The following is a 22,065-nucleotide window of genomic DNA, read 5'->3' as shown; positions in this document are numbered from 1 at the left end:
ATCAAATGATTAGTTCATTCCCAGGCCTCTGGAGAACTTCAAGACATGTTGAGGAGGTCATTTAGCCATTTAAATCTGCTGTGTTGGATCAAGGACACATCTAAAACCTGCAGGACATCGTCCCTTCAGGCCTGGAGTTGGACACCACTGACTTAAGTCAACGCTTCAAATTTCCTACTAAACATGCTAACACTATGCCTCACTATATAAATAAATGCATCCTTTAGACTTGAAGGACGTAATGTTTCATTTGATTTCAATGGCTTGCCGGTCTATAATTGACCCAGTATCTGAAACTGTCATGGACCTGGGTCGTTGACCTAGTGTTTTGAGTTTGTTTGGCTTCATGAGGCATTTTGTTTTGCATTGTTTGCTCTTGTTCTTTCTTCATGGAGTATTTGTGATTATTATGTTCAGTTTGAGAGCCCTGGGGTTATTTCTTCGTACATCAAGTTTTGTTCCCTTTCGTGTCCCGTTTGTCTCGGTCTGTGTGCATCCTCCCCAGAATCTCCTGTGTTAGTTATTTGTGCCTCCCTGTGAAGTCTCTCTTGTCTCCCTGTTTATTCGCCTGTTTCCCAGTCATGTCTCTGTGTGTCTGACTGGTTGCTCTCACTCTCTTGCCCCCTGTCTGTGTCTACCTACTCGTCTCTTTCTCCTCCCTCTGTTCCCTGTATTCAGTCAGTCTGCGGCTCAGTGCATGTTTCTTGTTTTATTCTGACAGTCTCTTGTCCTGTGTGCATCTTGTTCAGTTTTGGTTCCCTTGTCTCGCAATGGCGTGTCCAGCGGGGTGGCCTGGGGGGGCACAGGCCACCCCCCCAACCAGACTGACCACCCCAGGTGCCACCCCAAAGGCAAAACAATAAAATTCAATCAAATATCAAATGTCCGATTATGTTTTCACGGTGAAGCTCAGATATCCGAGTGTAAGTGAATGCAGCATCGGCTTCTGCGCTATGTGCATCATGTTAGCAAAGGTAGGAGAGCCAAGCACGAAAGACAGCACTGCAGGAAACAATTTTTCGGTGAAAGAAAATGAGGACAGAATAAATGTCCCGGTAAGTAATATTAAGTTTGTTGAGTTTAGTAAACTTCGGTGAAATTAGAATACCAAGGAAAAAATAACACTTAAAGAATAATTGCAGCCGTGGAATATTTCAGACAGTATGCTACAGAGGGGAGCTAACATAAGAGTTATGAGTTATAAGATGTAATCTAAGTCGTAACATTGCTGTATGGAGCTGCAGATTTGGTTGCAGGTTAACATAGCTGGACTGGCCATCGGGCTTATTTGACTTATTTTTTATTTTTTTTGTAACGGCATGAACAATGAGAGGTGGTGGATTGGCCAGATGCAGGTCGATGTGTAGAAATAACTCCGTTGTTTGGTGGTGGCTATGGCGGGGCTTCCACAGAGGCAACAGGTGGATGAGGGAAGGGGAGGCAGGAGGAGAGCCCCGAGGCAGCCGCCAGTCCGAGTGTCAGGTGAACTGAACTTCAGGTAAGAAGTTATGACCTGCAGTCTATCTGGGTCAGATATGAACTAAGTTTAGGTGGAGTTTATTTTCGTTGTGCTGACTTTTTACTGTCAGTTGCAATAACTCATACTGCGTTCTAGCCAGCTTGGAGTTTTTATACAGCTGTTCGGTTGCTATGATGTTACTGATAGTGAACTTTATTTTATTCATAAGGTTAGTTAGTAGAGTTGCCAACGGCTCCTTAAAAAAATGGAATGGTCCCTCAATCAGAGAAAATATTACACGTTTCGTATTGAGCTGAGAAGAGACGCAGTTTGTCCCGAACTTCAGCTAGAATGGAAAAAGACACAAAGCTGGATTTATTCTGTCTTTACGCTGCACAGCTGCCTCTTCTCTCATCCTGCCTCTCCTGTTGCTACTTCAATCATGAAACTGATCGATGATCAGCTGATCTTTTCTCTCTTGTTTGTTTATCGCCCACTTTGCGCCAGAAAGAGGAAACCAGCAGATGTTGCGCTAAACAACAGCAGCACGTTTAAGCTTGATCGGCTGTTGTTAGAATTTATTTAATATTAATTTCTAGTATCAGCTGATGTTTGCTGGAGCCACAGCTGTAAAGCTGCTGGTCATGATGTCGGTTTGGATATCTGGTGAGAGGGAAACGTGAAGACCACCCACCAGGATCCTTTTTTATGTAGCTGACAGCTGGTAACTGTGCAGGGGCGGGTCTAGCAAAGTTTTGCCAGGGGGCCAGGTAGGGCATTAACAGGGAAAGGGGGCACAAAGAAATACTTTTCTTTCTTATTCTCATTTAAAATATCTAGCTTTTATTAAATAATTATCTAAATCTTACAACCAAAGTTTTTATCTGACGTAAAATGTATAGAAATCATACATATACCAAAAAGACTGTACATCACTGTCACAACAGGGTTTGTTTTCATTCAAAGGCTTTATGGCTTTAATACCTGGTGGGTCGGTCTGTAGTCAAAATGCCCGATTTTCTGTCCCAGTCCAGCCCTGCAGGTTATACTGGCAGTGTCACCATGCCAGCTGAATGTATTTCATCATCAGCCAGTGTTGTTCTTTATCAATATTACCAAAGTTTACCATAAGGCAGCATAGAAAGTTTTATTCAAATATTAGTCTTTTCAGTTGTTTCTCCACTTTTTTCCTGTTTCAAAATCAAACACCAGTTTGTGAGAAGATTATCTTCTTTTTTTAACAGGCAGAGAAAGTTTTACATTGGAACTGGCTAATTTGTCAATTGTTTGTTACAAATGTTCGTATTTTAATATTCAAAAATGTTTTTGCCCAAAACATATGTGCAGTATATGTCAGTAAAAATACTATGCAAATATTGCTGTCCTTGAATGCTGAGTAAACACTGACAAAGCACTGATTGTATCTCTTGTACTTTATCAACGCAGTATCTAAAAACTTTGCACCGTAGTGGTTAAAATCTCATTCTAATAAGAGTTAAAAGTGCATTTGGTTATTAGGTTTATAGGATTATTGAATTATGGTTAATGGTTGGTAGAATTTTTTTTTTTAAACATTATCTGCCAATTAAATCTGCCACCCTTCTCCAAATCTGTGCCCCTACCTGGCCCCCCCAACAAAAATTTTCTAGACACGCCACTGTTGTCTCGTCAGTTAGATTATGTCCAGCCGTGTTTCCCAGGTGTTTCCTCTCTGCCCTTAATCCTGGTGTGTATATGCCTGTGTCTCCTCCGGCCTCTTCTTGATCTCCCTCATTCCTCTGGCTGTGTATTCTGGCTGTTTAGTTTCTTAGTGTCATTCCAGTTTTGTTTTGTTTAGTTTTTCAGTTAGCTTAGTTTCTGAATCCAGCAGTAAAGTGAGTTCAGCCCTGCATGTGTGTTCTGCGTTTTTGGGTCCTATTCCTGCCTGCCTCACACAGCGTTATGACAGAAAAAGGATGTTTTGACACAAATTCTTTCAATTAACACTTGTTCTGTGTCTAGATAACTGACAGTAGTAAACATAACACGGTTTGACTTTGACCACTGCAGAAGAAATTAATAATTGGATCCCCTGGTACTGGATATTTTTGTCTTATGAACCACGTCAGTAGCCAATTGAATCAATTTCAGTTTGAGTCCTGCAAATAGATCTATTAGTCTCTCATTAGTCTTGATTCTACTTGTGTTAAGCTCTATTTATGTCAGATGATATATAAACTATACTGACCATTCTCAGATCCCTGTCCGTCTTTCGGCAATAAAAAGCTGGATAGCTCCAAATTTCCTTCCAACTAATGAAGCCAAATCAGGGGTTATATTAAAGTGTCACACCCACCCTGACAGCTCACATAAAAAGGGAGCGTAAGTTTTGATGACATTTCTATATTTGTGGTATTTGTCATTTTGTATTTTGTTTTATATTAGTGGAGCATTTTGTAGCTGTGGTTTGAAAAGTGTTCTACATATTTATGCACTATTTCTTTTTCTAAAAATGATACTAAAGCCAGACAAAGACAGGAAGCCAGAATGTCCATATGGACAAAAACCAAAATCGGAAAACAACAAGCTGTGACAGAGCTGGGTGGTTTTTATGCACTATACTAGCAAAATCATATAATAAATAGCAATAGTTAAGTCAAGCCTCCTAATTTTTCATTTTTTAAATAAGGACCGCTTTACAGCAGTCGTTTGTAATGTGGCCTAAAGTCACACAATTGCTTTTTTCGTTTTGTTGTTTGCCACTCAGAGTCTTAAATTGCAATTAATATCTGTTCAAATAGGATGACTCAATTTCTTCACATCACGTCATTAAATTAACAAACTCTTTACCCCCGAGTTTCAATAATTTTAGGGATGAGAGCGCGCAGCAAGAGAGTCCTTCATTTTTTTTCTATCACAATTTATCACAATTTATGTGTAATCATAATGGCGTTAATGACTTTCAACCAGCTGGAGTTTTGGTAATTTGCTTTTATTTCAATCAGGCAAAAATGAGACAGCCTCATAAAAGTTTTCTATGCTGTTATTTCACTGACTGCACGGAAACTCTTTGGCATTTTCTTTTCTATTACAGCTACTTGATCCTCCCCCTGGTTGAACATAAAAATGTTAACTTGGAGGCAAGTTAGAAAAACAATATTAAAACGAATTAAGGCTATCAATTTATGGTTTTATTAAGCTTGTGTATCAAAGAAAAAACTCCAAAGACATTGACAGTAAAATTAACATCATAAATAACGGGCGTTTTGCTAAACTCCAGTGACTCACCTCTCCGTTTAGAAAGCAGTAAAACACTGACACAAAGAACCCCTGCAAAATAAGACACATTAGAATTAGAAGCAGAAAATGTGCCTGTATTATGTAATGGCACTGTAATTAGACGCAATCATTATAAAGAAAAGGCAAAACAAATTTCCAAAGCAAAATATAGAATTTTTAAAGCTCTACTCGAACCCCCCCTCCCCCTACTCAGCCCTACATTTAAGCACAGGAGATAAATAAATAAATAATAGCCACAGAGCAGAAATCATGCCCACATGGCTCTGTTATTCCTGACAGCTGAGAGCACTGAACATGAGGTAGGAGGGCCATGTTGTGTGTAAGCGCAGCCAGGATGCTACTTCAAATCATCTTCCCACAAGAAGCCTTAGAACCTGAAAAGTCGCTCTTTAAAGTAGCGATACAACTCTGAGATAAAAACACATTAAGAAATCAGAATGATTCATATTTTTAGCTTTGTGGGCAGTGAGTGTGAGCTTTCAAACTCTGGCCACTGTCACACTGTATTATTAATCATAATCTCACCTGAAAAGACTGTAGAAAGGAGTTGAAATAGATGAACACAATTTGCGAGATGTCATCCTCCCCCGGATTCACAAAGAAGAGCATGTAGGTGATGCCGAGCAGAGGTAGCAAGACTAGTGTTGCTTTCACGGCTTTTCTGTGAAGACAGAGTTGGAGTCTCATTTATAGAATTGCAAAAATTGAGCCTTGAATGTCAGCCCAGTGGATTCTGGAAAATGCATGACTCTGTGTCAGCGGCAGACAGGGATAAAAATAAAAATGTCACCCTCCACCACATGGATGTTTCAGATTGGAAGATGGGCCCCTTTTCAGGGGTAGCAAAAATATGTATGTCACATATAATTCTAGCTCTTCTGTAATAATTTTGACAGTGTGAATAAGAGCAAAGTTTAGCTTTCTTGGTTTTGCAATGCAACAATAAGCCATCACATCTATAGATGAAAATGTGGATGATTTATGTCCTCCTCCACTGCATCCATAAACCTCCTCTGTGGTCCTGTCACATGTCCAACATGTCCACTACGCCTCCTCTGAGCACGTCCAAGCCAATTTTGCTTCGGCTCTCTGAATTTGTTTTTCCAAAATAAAGCTCAAACTGTCCCATACTTTGAAATGTTCACAAGAGGATCCAATAAGCAGACACAGCAGGCACTGGCAAGTGGATGGATAAACTAGAAACCTTAATCTAGAACTCATAGACAACCAAAAGCAGTGTGAAGTGTGATGGAAAAACTCAAATGAATCCAAATCCATGGAATCTAAAACCCAACAGGAGCAATCCAAAACACAGGGAGGCAGCAGAAAACAAGGGAGTCTCGAGAACAGGCGAGAGATGTAACAACGCCTATACGGACTAGGGAGAGGGATAATAAGACACAGGAGAAATCAATCAAATCAGGGTGGAAAAAGAAAGTGAAAACACATAAAGCCACATGAGGAAAACAAAAGGGCAAGTAAAAGAAAGAAGGACAAAAAAAACCAATACTTGCAGAACAAAATACGCACAGGCTCAGACAGGGAAAACTCTGAAAGCACTCACGTGAGAAAAAGATTCAAGATCATAAGGGCAACAGCCAAACCTAATTCAAGGAATAACAGAAAAGACCATGGTGGGGACTTTTAATATGAGCTATGACAGTCCCATAATTTAGGGATGACCACAAACCTTTCTTTGCCCTTACTGATTATAATTTTCATTTTAAAACAATCGGTTTTTTTAAGGTCAAGAAGTTCAGCTTGAAACCCCTGTGCTTCATTTGCTTAAATTTGTATGGCTCACAACAATCACCAGCAATCCAGCCCCAGCCTGAAAAGACTACACTCAGATTGTCTGAGCCGTGACACTGAAAACACTCTGTGCGCTTGAAATAATCCCCACTGGAGAAAAACACACTTGACACAGTAACAGCAGGTAGGTAAACAAGCTCACTCTTTTAGCAATTTCAGCCATTCCAGATCTACAACCTAACAGCATAATTCAGGTATGCACTCAGCTCGTGCCTCTCAAGCGCACGCTAAATCTCTGCTCTCTTCTCAGGCACACAGAATCAGACAAACCCAAGGTTTTTCCCCTTTAACTGTTACTAGTGCGTGTAAATGAAAGAACTTCTTGCATGAAGTATTGCAACTGAGTTCACTAAGGTTGAGGCGTTTGTCTTGAATCTTTATTTTATGGGTAAGAAGCACATTTGTAGTACTTTTGCAGTGTCCTGTAATAAGTTACAAGACAAGACAATATACTTATTTTGTTTCAGGCTTATATTATTATTATTATATACTTTATTAAGCACACTGGTTACCAGGTTAGACCTGTGTTGGACCCCTGTTTGCCTTTAGAACTGCATTAATCCTTTGTGGCATAGTTTGAATAAGGTTCCTCAAACATTCCTCAGAGACTTTGATCCGTTTTAACATGACGGCATCTCGCAGTTGCTGTAGATTTGTCAGCTGCACATTCATGATGTGAACCTCCCATTCACCAGATCCGAAAGGTGCACTGTTGAATTGACATGTGGCGACATTTGGCATTTGCGAAGTGAATTTATTGTCATGTCGAAGAAACCACTTGGAGATGATTTGAGCTTTGTGCCGTCAGATGATGGGTACACTGTAGTCATGAAGGGATGGAGGTGGTCAGTGTTTAAATGATGATCATGTAGTACAACAGGGCCCAGTGTATGTCAAGAAAATATCCCCCATACACCATCACAGCACCACCAAAAGCCTGAACCATTCATACAAGGTTGGATGGATGCTTTCATGTGGTCTATGACTCTACCATCCAAATTTCACAAGACACCAAATCACAGCACAGTTTTTTAGTGAAGTTAGTTTCTTTTCCCACAAAATTTCCAATACTTAGCCTTAAAGTCATAAGGCAAAAGTCACAACCACAATAACAGATTTCTTCCTTAATAGCAGTTTGATTTAATTATCATTAACACCGGACCCTTTGATCACCAAACATCTGTTCACTGATAGGATATTAACGCTCTTAGATTTGTATGAAATGAGGTCTGATGCTGATGATAAAGGTTTAAATGAGTCTAATCACTCTAAAAATGTGCTTCTTCTGAAACACTCCTTAATGTCCTTGAAAGAAGGAAGACAAAGTGTACTGCTCCTAAATTTATATGCAGTTACCAACAGAATCAACTCACCTGTACTGTATTGTTTCTGATGTGGTTGAAGCTCTTAGTTTGGTCATAAGAATTCGAACTATATTGAAGAGGAAAACAAAGTTTATCTAGAAGAAGAAGACATAAGGAAATTATTACTTTAAAATGCTGTGCTAATGACTTATATTATACAGAGGGGAAAATATCAGACAGCTCAGTCAGTGTTGAGCTGGGAGAGAAGAAGTAACACTCGTCACAGCATATAATCTTCCTTAACAAGACAGTGATTAATCATATTACATGTTGCTAAGGACTTACATAAGCACAAACATTTATGTGAAATCAATTTCTTATTTTCAGAAGTCTTTTGTTTGGAAACCCTTAAGACTACAGTTCTGTGCAAAAGTCATGAGTCATCCCTCATTTCTTTATATTTAGCTTCAAAGGAGTCAGACAGAAGTTTTTCTTTGGACATTGAGTCCTTTTTAATTCATTTTCAGTCCAGTCCTTGCACCTGACCATTTTCAGTGGGATGCTTTTTGTTTGTCAGTTCACTTAATGCTGACCACTGGCCATATGTAAAAACATGAAGCTGTGTCCTGCTTTGGGGCTGTATTTTTCATATGGAATCAAAAATGCAGAAAAGTGAAATTAATTGATATTGATTAACTATGTAATATCATATCTAAAGCATCTGATTGGCAACAGCTTGGGTTTTTTTTGTATTTCAAACAATCTATATACTAAAGTCTTACCTGGATAGAAAAACACAGTGGAATACTATTAGTCATGGATTGGCCTCCACAGAGCTGAGACCACAACATTGTTGAAAAAGTGTAGGATCATCTTCATGGAGAACAGAACAAAACACAACATCCAAAGAAAAGCTTTTGATGTCCTTCAAAGAAGCCTAATTCTGAAGACTACTTAAAGAAATTACAAAAAAAGCTTGTCTAAGAGAGTCCAGACTGTCCTGAAGAATACTTGAAAGTCAATATGTTGGTATGACCAGCTGGTCGTGCTGCCTTTGAAGCTTGCTGGTATTGTAAAAGTTCTTTTTCGAGCCTGAAGGCTGCTTAAAGGAATTGCTGGAAAGCTTGCCGAAGAGAGCTCAGGCTGTGTTGAAGAATAAAGGTGGTCACACCAAAAATGTTCCATGTTTGCACATTTCAATAAATGGCTGCACAAAATATTCAAAAGTGAGGGGCTCAGTACTTTTGCACTGTACTGCTTTTGTGACTTTCTAATCTAGTCACTGCACAGAAATGCAAAAAAAAAAAAATCAGTATAGGGCAGATTTTCTATGTTAATTAGCAAATAATGTCAAATTAATGGCAATAAATTTACAGTCCGTTTTCTTTGTTGTAGCTCACCAAAAGCACAAGAATAACAGGTCCCTGGTAAATGTAGTCCATGTATTTTCCAGGTTCTTTACCAAACCAGCATCTGTTGACAGGAAAAGAAGAAGAAACGTACCGTTAATTAAAGAAATTATCCAGAAAACATTCTAATTATGTGGCCACAAATTATTAGGGGATTTCTTACTGTTCATTTTCATAATACAGCTTTCCTATGGCCCAAGCCACAATTATAGGACACGGAATACCTGGAGTAACAAGGAAGAGTCGTGTAAGTGGAAATAAAATAAAACGTATTTGGTAAACAGATTTTTTTTTTCATGGAATTGAAGAAAGAAGGTCAGAATAATAAAGACAAAAATCAAAGATTGTTTTTTTTTTTCTTTGCTTTTCGGTTTTTGTTTTGTTACATGCACAGCCATGGGGAGGGGGAGGGGATAACAAACTAACACGCTTCAACTACAAAGAATCAAGTTAAAACAGAACATGCTCCAATTTTTACTGCCCTCAAGGGTTATAGAGTAACGGCAACAGTAGCATAATCTCTGCCAAAAGGGGCTTCAGAGTCATACCATATAACTCATGAATCACAACTGCTTCCCCTAGTCCAGCATGTAATGTATATCTGGAAAAAGTTTTGATGTTGATGCTTTGACAAAGTAAATAGAAGGTTTTTCACATATAAAACAAACAACACAAATCAAAACAATCTTTTTTAACTGCTTTAATAAAACAAAAAAGGACCAGTTCACCATACCTCTAAAATCAGTCACTGCTGAATAAAGGCCATGCGTTAACGTGTCAAATCAGCGTGTTAGGTGCCAGGCCTGACAAAGTAAGACCAAGTGTGCTTGAATAGGCTGAGATTTCTTATAAAAAGCATTGACCTCTCCAGAAAAGAGCAACTGCACTGACCGTATCAATCAAACGCGAATGCAATCACCGTTCAGAGCATACTAATTTTATTAGCTGTCTTCAGACTGTTTTTCATCAAATTTTTCGTTACATGTAACATATAACAGCTTTGCAGGAGGAAAATGTCCACAAATCGGACGAAATGTTCGTAAATCTGAAAAGTATCAGTAAAATCACTTTAAATAAAACACACATCAAAAGCAGTTTTGATCCCAGCTCATCAGACCTGTGGTAGCGGACAGATTTCATGCGCCCCACTTCTATCACCTCCTAATGAAATTAATTAGAAGCCTCTCCAAATGAAACCCAATGAGAAAGCACCTGCAATAACCCCATTTAAAATAAAGCATATATTATATTGTACATACTCTATGATTGTTAATATGAAATTAACGACTTAAATGGATAATACTTTATATATGGAGGTGGAGTGGATGAGTGGACCTGCAAATAGGAACTACTCTGCTAATCTAATCTTTTTGAGACAAGCTGCCAGTACTTACTATTATATTCTTATTAAAATCATATTAGAGAATTAAAAATCTGATGAATATGTGTGAGATCTTTTTTTTATTTCTATTTCAAAGCTAACATTAGCTTCCCAATAATATCATCCATCTGTCATTCACCGTCATCTACTCTCTACATCTGCTGATAAGATTTCATATTTTAATCTTGTGCTCACAAAGCTCCATTAACTCATTTTCTCATGACCTAGTTTGAAGTAAAGTATGAGGGGTTTTTCTTTCTGCTGAGCACACTATGTCCATTACATAAACAGAAGGAGAAAATCTCAGTGTTTCCGGGAAGCATGCGAGCAGAATACTTTGTGTATTTCTGTCCCTGATGATGTTGGCTCTGTACAGCATATAATATGCTTGATTTATCAGTCAAGGTGAGATCATTTATAGGGTCATGATGGGATATCTGCTGTATATTCAGGACTCAAAGTCAAGCACGCTGCATGCCGGTTCTTTCATTAAATTAAAGTCTTATCTCGGATATGAACCACTAAAGAGTTTCCCTCCTCTTCACTGGAGAAGTGATTGTACTCTCGGGCACATGTTCAGTTCAAACAATAACGCCTGATAACAGTATTTTGTCACAACCTGGTTTTCAATTAATGCAAGAAAAGTGAAATTCTCCTTTTGAGTATATGTATTGTTTGACAAACTGTTCTTTTTCTAATTTTGAGCACATTCACCAGTCACTCTGTTAGTTACAGCTTGCTAGCGCCATGTTGGATCCAATTTTGCCTTTAAAACTGCCTTAATATTTCATGGCATAGATCGAACAAGGTTGAATTCCTCAAAGCCTTTGGTTCATACTGACATAACAGCATCACACACACAACAAAACCAAACGTGTGCCATAGTCAGCTCTACAGAAGACAAGCGAGTATTAAAGGAGTGACGTTTTGTCACTGTGGCAGGTAATTTCAAATGCAGTGTTTCTATCAGCTTAACAAACAAACTGTCTGTGTTCAGTTTATTTCGCAGTTTTTTTTCTAGCTGAAGGTCCAGCTGCTGTATTTCACAGGGAGAGAAAAGAAAGAGCGCTAACGTCACTCAGAGAAAGATAAGAAAGGCAGGACAGGAGATGAAGAACAGAGGTTAGATTTAAAGGTAAGGACTGCTCAGTAGTGTTTGATAAATTGGATATGCAAGTTTTCAAATTTTTTAATCAGGTATGTACAGGTCTGTAAATGCGACATGTTTTTTTTTTTTCATATTGTGAAACATGCTGCAAAACAAACTGAGCAAGACTAACTGTGCTATTTAACCTCCTAGGACCTGGCATCCACATATGTGGACATCACATTTTGGGTTATTTAGACCAAAATACAGTTTTGCTCTACAAGGGCCTGATATCCACTTATGAGGACATTATACTGCTACTGTTCTATCAAAATTTTAAATGAATATCCTCATATGCGGCTCTCATTTTTCATAAAAAGAAAAACAAGGTAAAAAAAATGCATGCCGTGGAAGAGTTTAGGTCTTAGGAGGTTAAAGGTTGCATGAAAATACTCTGCAGGTTAGTGCAGGATAAACTGGTTAACTTGCTGCACTGTGGTGGATTTAGATCAGCTGATCACAGCCGCTACATTAAGAAAACCTACTGGAGCTCTCAATAGAAATTATTGTGAGCTGCGATTCTTTTTCCCCACGCTGAACCACAACTAATATTAGGGTTCCCTCACCTGCTGAATCCCACTTTAACCTCTTCGCTACTCATGTTCCTCGTTAGAGGCAAAGTTACCCTCTACAATGTAGGCAACAAAAAACAGGGCTATTTTTCATTTTCCTTCTTTTTTTCTGCTCATGTTCTCTTTAACTGATTCAAGCTGAGTACATTTAAGGATTATTTCAATTTACATAAAAATTGTATACTTATATACTAGTATTTTATCATCACATTGCCACCTCTGTTCATGCTGTTTCCACCATTCTGACAGTGCTGCAGAAAATATTGAGAGTCATTAGGCCAGACAACATTTTTCCAATCTTCTGTTGTACAATTTCGGTGAGCCTGTGTGAATTGGAGCCTCACTTTCCTGTTCTTAGCTGGCAGGAGTGGCGCCAAGTCTGATCTTCTGACGTGGCTGCAAGGTCTGAAGAGCTGTGCATTCAGAGATGCTCTTCTTGGTTGTAATGAGTGGTTACTGCTGCCTTTCCACTAGCTTGCAGCAGTCTTTCCATTCTCCTCTGACCTCTGATATCAAAGAGGTATTTTCACCCAGGGAACTGTTTTTTGTTTTGTTTTGTTTTTTTGTTTTTTTAATCGTTCTCTGTAAATTCTCAAGAGGATTTATTAAAAAATCCCAGCTATGTTCAAAGTCGCTTAAATCACCTTTCTTCCCCATTCTGATGCTTGGTTTGAACTTCAGCAGGCCGTCTTGATCATGTCTACATGTTTAAATGCATGTGTGCCCTGGTTGCTGATTTAATGATTACCTGATTATGTATGTCCTTCAAGAATCAATAACACAAATAAATAAATATTTGACATTCGTACGAGCCGCTTTCCAATTTTTTTTCTGCTGTACTTTAATCTTCTAAAGAAATGTCTTATAACCTTATCAGCTAGTTTTTAGAGAGATCAGAGTATAGTAAAATGGAAAAAAAAACTTCTATAAATACAGTGACAGATTTTAATAACACAGTGGATAAAAATATCATTGCTGTGCCCTGTTTTTAGATTTATTCAAGGCCTTTGAAATGGTGCATTTTACACAATCCACTCATTTAAAAGTATTGGTTCATCAAAGGAAAGCTTATGTTCATTGTGTCCAAACAGATGATAGCTTGGCTTAAGGTAAAGGTAATGTCACCTAATAATACTTTGTCTTATTTTGTTTCATTTTACCATTTTATTAAACTAAAGTCTGTATATTCAGCCTGTTTATGCTTTGAATAGAGTTTATAAAGCACTATGGTTTTTCCATAGAGTATGAAATGTGTTTCATAAAAAAATGCCTTGAGCTGAATATAGCATGACAAATGCATTGATAACAATCATACTTACACCAGCCGATAAACAGGAAGACCCACTTTCTCAGCTTATCAGTTGAATATGTCATTACAATGGCTGTGTGAAGGTAGCATCCTTCAACAAACATCCAGAAAAAGTTTGTCACCACAAAGTAGTTGTATATAGTCGTTATTAAGCGACACCAAGGCTGAAAAAAAAGAATTCAGAAAAGATTTTAAAGACTTTGTATTGGTAAATTAACACCTCAGTGATACTTTCAAACCCCATAACACATCACTACTGTTACCTCATTGCTCTCATGGATATTGTGGTCAATCAGCTGAAGCAAAAACCACATAACATTCCTCAGTATAAAGGTGGTGATTAAGTTCCAGTGGATGATGTTTCGAAGACATCGTATGCTCCTAAAACAATAAGCCAAACGCAGATGGCTGATTAAGATGTTTTGAAAAACAAACTCAAGTCAGGTCAGTTTAATTACTGCATCTAGACCGTTTAAGCACACGACACATGAACCAACGTGCTATCACAGAAACAATACAAAATGATTTAAGAACAAGAAATAAAATATAATTATTTAAGCTACTAAATTAATGAAATTAATGAATGAAAATGGCACAATAAATTAAAACTACAGTAATTTGAGCTGAAAAGAAAAGCTAATGAGAAGATGTAGGTTTTCAGTTGGATTGGGTTACTGAGGAAAATGATCTAATCCAGAAACAGAGACAATTCCAAGGCTGCGACTAAGACTGCAGGGTGATCTGCACAAGCCAATTACTGTAAGACGTTAATCAGCGGACATAAGTGAGTAGGGCTGTGCGATATGACCAAAATCTCATATCCCAATATAAGAATTCTATCGTCCGATAACGATATAAATCACACAAATGTAACATTTTCTGTAAATTCTGTGAATCTCAGGCAGCTCATCTTGCCTTAAGTGTTTCCAGCTGCGCGTTGCGTACCTGGGGTCGAGTGTTTTAACCGATGCATGAAACTATACATTTTTAGGCATAAGTTGTAACAGCCGCTGTTTTCTTTGTGAGTATTTATTACACGGCGTGCTGCGGGGAAACGCCTGCTCTAACGTTTGAGTCTAAGGTTTATTTTTTAGCACCTGGTGGATCTTTTTTACTTCTCATCAGTAAATAATCTGCTCTTTCACGTGATTCAGCTTATTTTGAAAAGTCTCAACAGGATCTTGAGCTTTATTGTGAAAGGTTTATGTGGAACATAAACAAGCGGACACGCGATGGTGTTACCGTCATTGTTGCTAATGACAACGCATAAAAACAGGCGCTTGTCCGTCCACAGTGTGGTTATATTAAATATAAGAGAAAGAGAGAACTTTAAGAAATTAACATAGCCACTACAGTGACCATCAAAACCATAAAAAAATATTGCCGTAAACAGTTTATTTTGCGACACCACGAAACAAACGATAGCGTCAAATGAAACGATAGACGTTTTTATATCATCATCCGATATATATCGTTACATCCTATGCCCTATTAGTGAGTGGCATGGGATGTAGGACTGTAAAATGTCTGATAGATAACCTGGAGCGAGCCCATTCAACCTCTTATATGTGAGCCACAATATTTTGAAATTCAACCTGTATGTCTCAGGAAGCCAGTGTTGCGTTTTAAGACAGGGCTAAATACGACTGTGCTTCTGACTGTGCTTCTGTGTACCTGTCAGAAGTCAGCATTTTGAACCAGTTGTACAATGCAGCATTAATTCTAAGAAGTGAGATCGTATGAAGAAAAAATTTAGAAAGCTGTCGCACAATGCAGGAGAACGACTTGGAAAGATAGAGGCAGTGTGGTTAAGGACAAAACTGATAGTGCTGAACAGGATCCTTCATCTGCTGGAGTAAGGAGAAATAAATAAAGCATTTGTTTCTCAAGGCCTTGACAGCCTCCTGATATGTGTTTAGAGAATGTCTTAAAATTTCACAAGGCACTTTTTTTCTGCTTCTTTTGTGCTCTCCTGCATCATTGTCTAAGTGTCAAAAGTTTAAAAGTAAAGGACAGTTTATTCACAGTGAGATGACATTATAGGCTGGAATATTGACAAAATAAGTTTATACTTGGGATGAAGCCGCTGCAATGGTTTGCCCGGTTATTGGCTTTTACACCTTTGATCAATTTTCTGGCAGTTCTGTAATTGCAGTCAGTGTGTGAAAACTGAGCCTTTTTTAGGCCAATCAATTTTTTCCAGTTGCCAGTTCCTGTTTGCAGGCAATTATTACGAGATTAGTTTCGAACTACATAAAACTTCATGATAAACTAAAAGTGTGCTAACTCTAAAAATGCATGTATAATGTTTGTGTGCTCAGATTTGACACAGTTATGACTCAGGGAACAGGCACTTTCATGCAAATTAGGGTTTTACTTTTTTTAAAAATGTAGACATCTTCAGCTTTAAAACACTGCTGAAAGTTAATCTTTGTACAAGATTTAGCACTGACTTATAGTTGCAGGTGATTCTTCAAATGCATTTCCCGAAATGGCCAAGAATAAATATATATGTGGAGAAATAGTTGCTGATTTCTCTGTGAAGTCTAGGGAGATTTAACCTCAGAAGACAATAACTATTTTAGTCTCCATGAAATAATCGGTATTTGCTTTCAGAAGCCCATATTGATCTAACCTCAGTACACAAAGTATCTCAGGATGCTGGTGTTTGCCCTCTTTTGTCATAACTGATATATCGTGTGTGTGTGTGTGTGTGTGTGTGTGTGTGTGTGTGTGTGTGTGTGTGTGTGTGTGTGTGTGTTTTGAAGCCAGGATATGAAAAGAGATACAACTTCAAACACAAGTGTTGGGAAACGCACATTAGGCCCTTCCGTGCCTGAGTGCTCCATCGCGGCTGAGCTGCAGAGTTCTATTCATCTGACATAAGCAAGTTAATGATAAGCAGTGTGAGTATGATGTGGATTTCACTGATTGTCTTCCATGAGGTGCATACAGGACACGTTTCAAATATGCACTATTTTTGTACTTGCCTTAAGCACAAGAAGAGAATGAAGGCCACGACAAGAGCTCCCACAGAGATGCAATGGCCTAAGTAGTTGATGATCAGCGCTATTTTATAATGCATCGGATATTTTCTCTGAAAAGACAGCCCATGAATTACTTCTTTATTGTTACAGCTGCATAATAGAAACAAAGACAAAGCAATGTATAAACACAGTGGAAGAACCTATCTAGTGCATGCAGTTTAACAACAAGAGTGCCTTTTCCCTGCAAATTTTAGATGTTAATACATGTTCAGTGCACTAATAGGTCGTCACAAGTAATTACATGCTTAGGTCGTGACAATAGTAGAGGAACCAAGAGGCAGTGGCATGCAGAGTGCATTCAAAGCCAAGCTTTTACATTACTGATGCAAATAATCATTCATCTTTAATGAAGCAGTTAGCAAAGTATTCTATGCTTGAATGAAAGTAGGTTTTTTGTCTTTTTAAACTGTTCCATTTGCAAACATTATTGAGAGACCTAATGATCCCAACATTGGTGGAGCAAATACGTTTCCCTTAGGCTGCAGTTAAATAATTTTAGTCCGAGATTTTTGAATTTGAATGATAACAAGAACATAATTTGTATGAGAGGGCTGTCTCTACATCATTTCAGCTGCTACTCAATCCAGGCTTCATTGTACTGAGATTTAACTATGATTATAAAAAGCAAATGTCATTGACATACTTCAGTCTTGGCTTAAAATTATCTAAGAATATAGAGCAAGACACAGAATCGGAGCCACAGTACGAGGTAATCAGGCCAAAACTTGCTACATACAGTGCATCGCTCCTGCAGTTTGTCCTCCGGCTTTGTTTACAAAGACACAGACAATACTGCTCAAAAAGAACATGTTTTAAAGTGGGGGGGGGGGTTTAACCGCACCGTATCATAAAGGGACATACGGTTCTGTTTGGTTCTTTTTCATTGTTGCATCCGATTGCAATTTTTCTGACGATGATGAGTGTTTTTCTGAAGAACTGCAGGATTTACTCCCGCCTGCAGTCACCTACCTTCTCCTCCAAAATGGGTTCACAGTTGGAGTAATTACTCTTCAGCGCCCATGTTCCGTTATCCATACATTCCCTGTAAGCGCTCCCTGCAAGAAAAGAGAAAACGGTAAAGCTTTGGCATTCTCGCAAACATATTGTTTTAAAATGCACGTTGAGCTATAAAGATAAATACAGATCTTGCATATTCATTATTCCAAAGCACTGCAATCAGCTAAGTCAAGAGCAGGCATAAACCAGTGATTTGCTGTTACAGTAAAGTGTTTTCCAAGTAGGTAAGCTAAACCATCCTTGTAATTTCTTCAGAGCTCAGTTCAAAGTTGAGCACTACTATCCGTCTGACTCTCACCCAGAATACCAATTTAGCAATACAAATTTTTATTCATAGGGGGAAATGCAAAGCCTCTTACTCTGTCAGTTTATTTGCATATCTCTTAAAACCCGCTCCCCATAATCAACTTTGAACTGCATTTTCCATTTTGAAGTTCTTCCTTGTGCATTCAGTGGGTTCTTGTTATCTCTTTAACACTAGGAAATGTATAGAGGGCAGGGGGGAACACAGCAGCATGTTTCTGCCTTTGTATTATTATGATGGCCAATTAAAGTATTCATTTAATCAATTTTATTCCTTTATTTAACTAATTTGTGCAGTTTTCCAAATCCATGCAATCATTAATGTAACTTATTATCCTGCAAGGTTTTGATATTGTCCTGAAAATAAGCATTGTTGAATGAATAAATGCATTCCTCTGAACGTTTAGAAAACTGATATCATACCCAACTGTAAACCGCAACATTCACATTAACCCATCTTAATTCAAACATTCTTGTCAACAACAAAATAAAAAGCGAGGACAACGTCCACCTCAATTTTTGAAGCAGTGGCAGGAACAGAGTAATATCCTTTGCATTCAATTTAATGTTATATAATGTGACAGTTTTGACAGCAGAGACCACAAAACTGCTTGTGGCAGCTACACAAGACAAGGAGAAATAAGATTTAAAATGAGCTTGGTTTAAGCTCTTCACTTGACTGATGGCGACACGTCGTGACTGCAGAATGTTTTGTGCTCTTCATGAGGGAAAATCCTAGTTCTCAGCCATGTGAGAGGGATCGACTTGTGCAGGCATAGTGGCAATTCAGTGAAACCAATAAAACAACTGACTCTGTGGTATACGACACCGTGAATTAGTTTGTTTTTTTTATGTATTCTAAAACCATATTCATCGTGTGAAACTGCCTCAGTGTGTTTATTGATCAAGTGCCATGTGGCATTCAGCAAAGTCCCGGTGCATTTAAGGTTCCATGTCTGCAGGGTTTAAAGTTTGATTCAAACAAATGAGAGAACCTGCATTTTTTTTTTAATTTGTTGTTTTTACAAGCAGTGAAGACGGCAAGGATCTCTAACAGGAGCATTACTTCAACACATTGCATTCATTTGGAGGCAACATGCATAAAATAGCTGAAAAGGATCATTTTAGTAAGATAAGATAAGATAAAACTTTATTAATCCCTCGGGTGGGTTCCTGTGGGAAATTCAGTTTCCAAAAGCACAGCACCGACAGAAGTTACAGAGTTACAGAATATTATATACACACGCACACATATATATATAAATACAGAGACATATATAAATAAAATAAAATATACGAAGGGGATAAATAGAATAAATAGGAATAAAAATAAAAATACAAGTGAATTGTATTTTTTATAATAGTAGAGAGAAAAGGAAGATTATAGCAGTTTAAACTGAACTGCAGAATTAGAAATGTCAGGTGTGGTCGTGCTCGTCTTGCACTCGGGTCCATCTAGCAATCATAAGGTCAGTGGTTCAGTTTTCCACCTAGGCATCCAGCTGTGGGTGTGAAAGCCACTTTAAAGGCATAGAAAAGAGTGCAACGTGAATGTGGCTTGTAGTGCTCAGAGTAGAAAAGACACTCTTTTGAATTAAATACTGATTAAATACTGCATCACCACATGTCTGTGAAGCACAACGCCAAGATATTTTAAAAACATGCCGAGGCTTTGATGTGTAGTGTAGTGTCACCATAACCACTTCACTCATTACTTGCAGTTTGCAAATTGTCTTACTGAGCTACTGCAATGGTTCTCAGGGAAGTAAATTTAAGCTTGTTGAATTAACAAAAATAGAACAGCAAATTATTTTTATTTCAATCTGTGGCTGCTACTGAGCAGCAAATAAATAAGGTATTAAAAACATTTTTTCACATTTATTACAAAAGAAGAGTAATCACAGGTGTCTCAGTTTAGGCGAATAAAGCTAAAAGTCAGTATGATGACATTAACAGGATGACTGTATTACTTAAAGGTATTAACAGACAAAATTCCTCAAGGCACTTTTGATTCATTATTTTTAATCTGTGTGAAAAAAAACACATATTTTAAAATCTCATTAACTTAATATCCATTTTAATAGGACGTGACGCCTTCAAGTAAGCTAAGCTATTATTATAACTGCAGCACAAAGTACTTTCCAGTTACTTTCCAAGTATCCTACTGTGTTTGCGAATCAATCAGCGAAGGTGAAGAAACAGAGGAAGGGGAGCAGGTTGTGGATTTCTCCCTGTGAGCTACACCACTGAGGCAGGACTAATTCAAAGCACTGGTGCAGGGAGAGCACATTTCTGACAAACCATCTGTGCAGTGGGCATGATGAGGCTTTTTTCTTCGCATTATCCTTACAGGGTATTACATTCACGCAGTTAAAAAAAATCTCTAAATGACTCATTCTGTGAGTTTGGGAGGAGGATTAAAAGCTTCCATGTGAGGTGCTAACAATGCTGTAAGCGACTTAACACTGACCACGCTCCACTGGGGGTAAAGACGCACAAGAACATGGAAGAAACGTGCAACTTCCAACTGATATAGTCTTTGCCAACAATGCCCACCTCTTCAGCTAGCCACTCTGCCAGTCCTCTTTCTTGGAGGCATGCAAACAAACACTGTACGGCTGTTCAAAGATTAGAAAAATTGGAAGCTCTAAATGAGGAAAAGAGCGCTTAAATTTAGTCTGGATTGGTCATTCCTGCATAAATGTTCAGATAGATGATTAAAAAGACTAAATATTGCTTGATCTTGATTGAAATTGTAAGATAAATCTGGCAAAAAAAACCACCTAATCCAAAGAACAAATCAGTGCCTTTTCACTTCAGCTAAACTTGACCTGTTTCTTTTATCTGTGGGTTGTGCTGTCAGCTGTGCTATACCAACTGTGAAGCGACAATAAACAGGAATATTTCACTTAGTGTTTGCACAAGGCTGTCTTTCTTTTTGTGGTGTTTGATTGCTCTGACTTCCACTTATCCCAGGTGGTTGGGTTAAAAAAGAAAAGAAAAACTTGATACGACTTTTACGCCTCCTCAAAAGACCAAGCCGCTCTTTATAGGTTATCAAAAATTACCCACTTTTTTCTGCCGTTTTGAGAAATAGTCACTAAATCTGAGGTTTTTTATGTGGATAGGTTTCAAAATATAGTGAAATTGAAAGGCTACGATATCTAAAAACTGAGTGAACGCATCACATTAAAGCCATGCACCTGAGCCAGTTACAGCAGCTTTTACTTCGAGCCATATGAAATTTGATTTCATGAGCTGGGTAGATGGAATAAACTAGGCCATACAATAACATGGGAATATCATAGCTCATTGCACTTTGATATTTTATTCAAGCAGCAGGAACTAGAGCAAAGCTGCCATATTACAGACATCTACGTCCGAGAACAGGCAAGGACATAAACTCAAGAGAATTAAAGAAAATGAATGAATTATTTACCAGCCAGTTAGTCCAATAAATGATTCTAAGTAAACGGTGGTCCCAGTTTAATGTTTATACTAAACTGTGGCCACTATGGGCCTCTGCAAGACATATATGTGTATATACGTCTTACTTAGTTTTGAAAAAGAAGAACTCGGGTGAGATAAAAAGGCTCATTCTGTTGCATTTATCTTTTAAAATCGGGCTGGTCTTGGTGGTGACTCACTCTTACTAGAATTACTAGGTGGGAAAATTCCATAAATTAATTCCTACATGAACTGTATTGGTATTTATCAATGTAACAGTTAATCCAGCAGTATGTGCAAGCTCTTTAATCAAAATTATGTTTTTAGTGCTAAATTATTATCATTGCTATTATCAATGATTTTTCAAATTCCCTATTTTTTTAAAAGCGGGGAAAAATAGTAAAACCTATTATTATTCTTTGATTAAGATGACAAATTACAGTCATTTGCTTGGATTTCTAAACAGAAAAAACGGTCTTAGTGTTCCACTATTATCATTAATTAATTTCTGACTTCTCGGATGAATTCAGTGTGCCGGCTCAAGTTTGGGTAGAAAGACATTAATTCAGTTTGTTAATT

At 37.9% G+C, this 22,065-nt stretch overlaps 1 protein-coding gene across 1 annotated transcript in view; it reads right to left on the bottom strand.

The window, feature by feature from the left end:
* The window catches only part of crhr2 (corticotropin releasing hormone receptor 2), a 41,272-nt gene that overhangs the window by 5,231 nt on the left and 13,976 nt on the right, over positions 1 to 22,065 (bottom strand). The window contains exons 3-11 of the mRNA XM_085438677.1: positions 17,689 to 17,774; positions 16,663 to 16,769; positions 13,936 to 14,053; positions 13,683 to 13,836; positions 9,427 to 9,487; positions 9,255 to 9,327; positions 7,924 to 8,009; positions 5,264 to 5,399; positions 4,727 to 4,768 (exon numbers count right to left, since the gene is read on the bottom strand). Coding sequence (XP_085294803.1) covers positions 4,727 to 4,768; positions 5,264 to 5,399; positions 7,924 to 8,009; positions 9,255 to 9,327; positions 9,427 to 9,487; positions 13,683 to 13,836; positions 13,936 to 14,053; positions 16,663 to 16,769; positions 17,689 to 17,774 — 863 coding nt within the window. The remainder of the gene's footprint in view (positions 1 to 4,726; positions 4,769 to 5,263; positions 5,400 to 7,923; positions 8,010 to 9,254; positions 9,328 to 9,426; positions 9,488 to 13,682; positions 13,837 to 13,935; positions 14,054 to 16,662; positions 16,770 to 17,688; positions 17,775 to 22,065) is intronic.

The sequence above is a fragment of the Copadichromis virginalis genome, linkage group LG18 (genome assembly GCF_057382275.1).
Source record: "Copadichromis virginalis isolate Kocher_CV1m ecotype Utaka linkage group LG18, C_Virginalis_male_GT1.1, whole genome shotgun sequence".
In the NCBI taxonomy this organism is placed as follows: Eukaryota; Metazoa; Chordata; class Actinopteri; order Cichliformes; family Cichlidae; genus Copadichromis; species Copadichromis virginalis.
The sequence above is the reverse complement of the archived record's forward strand: the minus strand, read 5'-3'. Positions and strand labels throughout refer to the sequence as shown.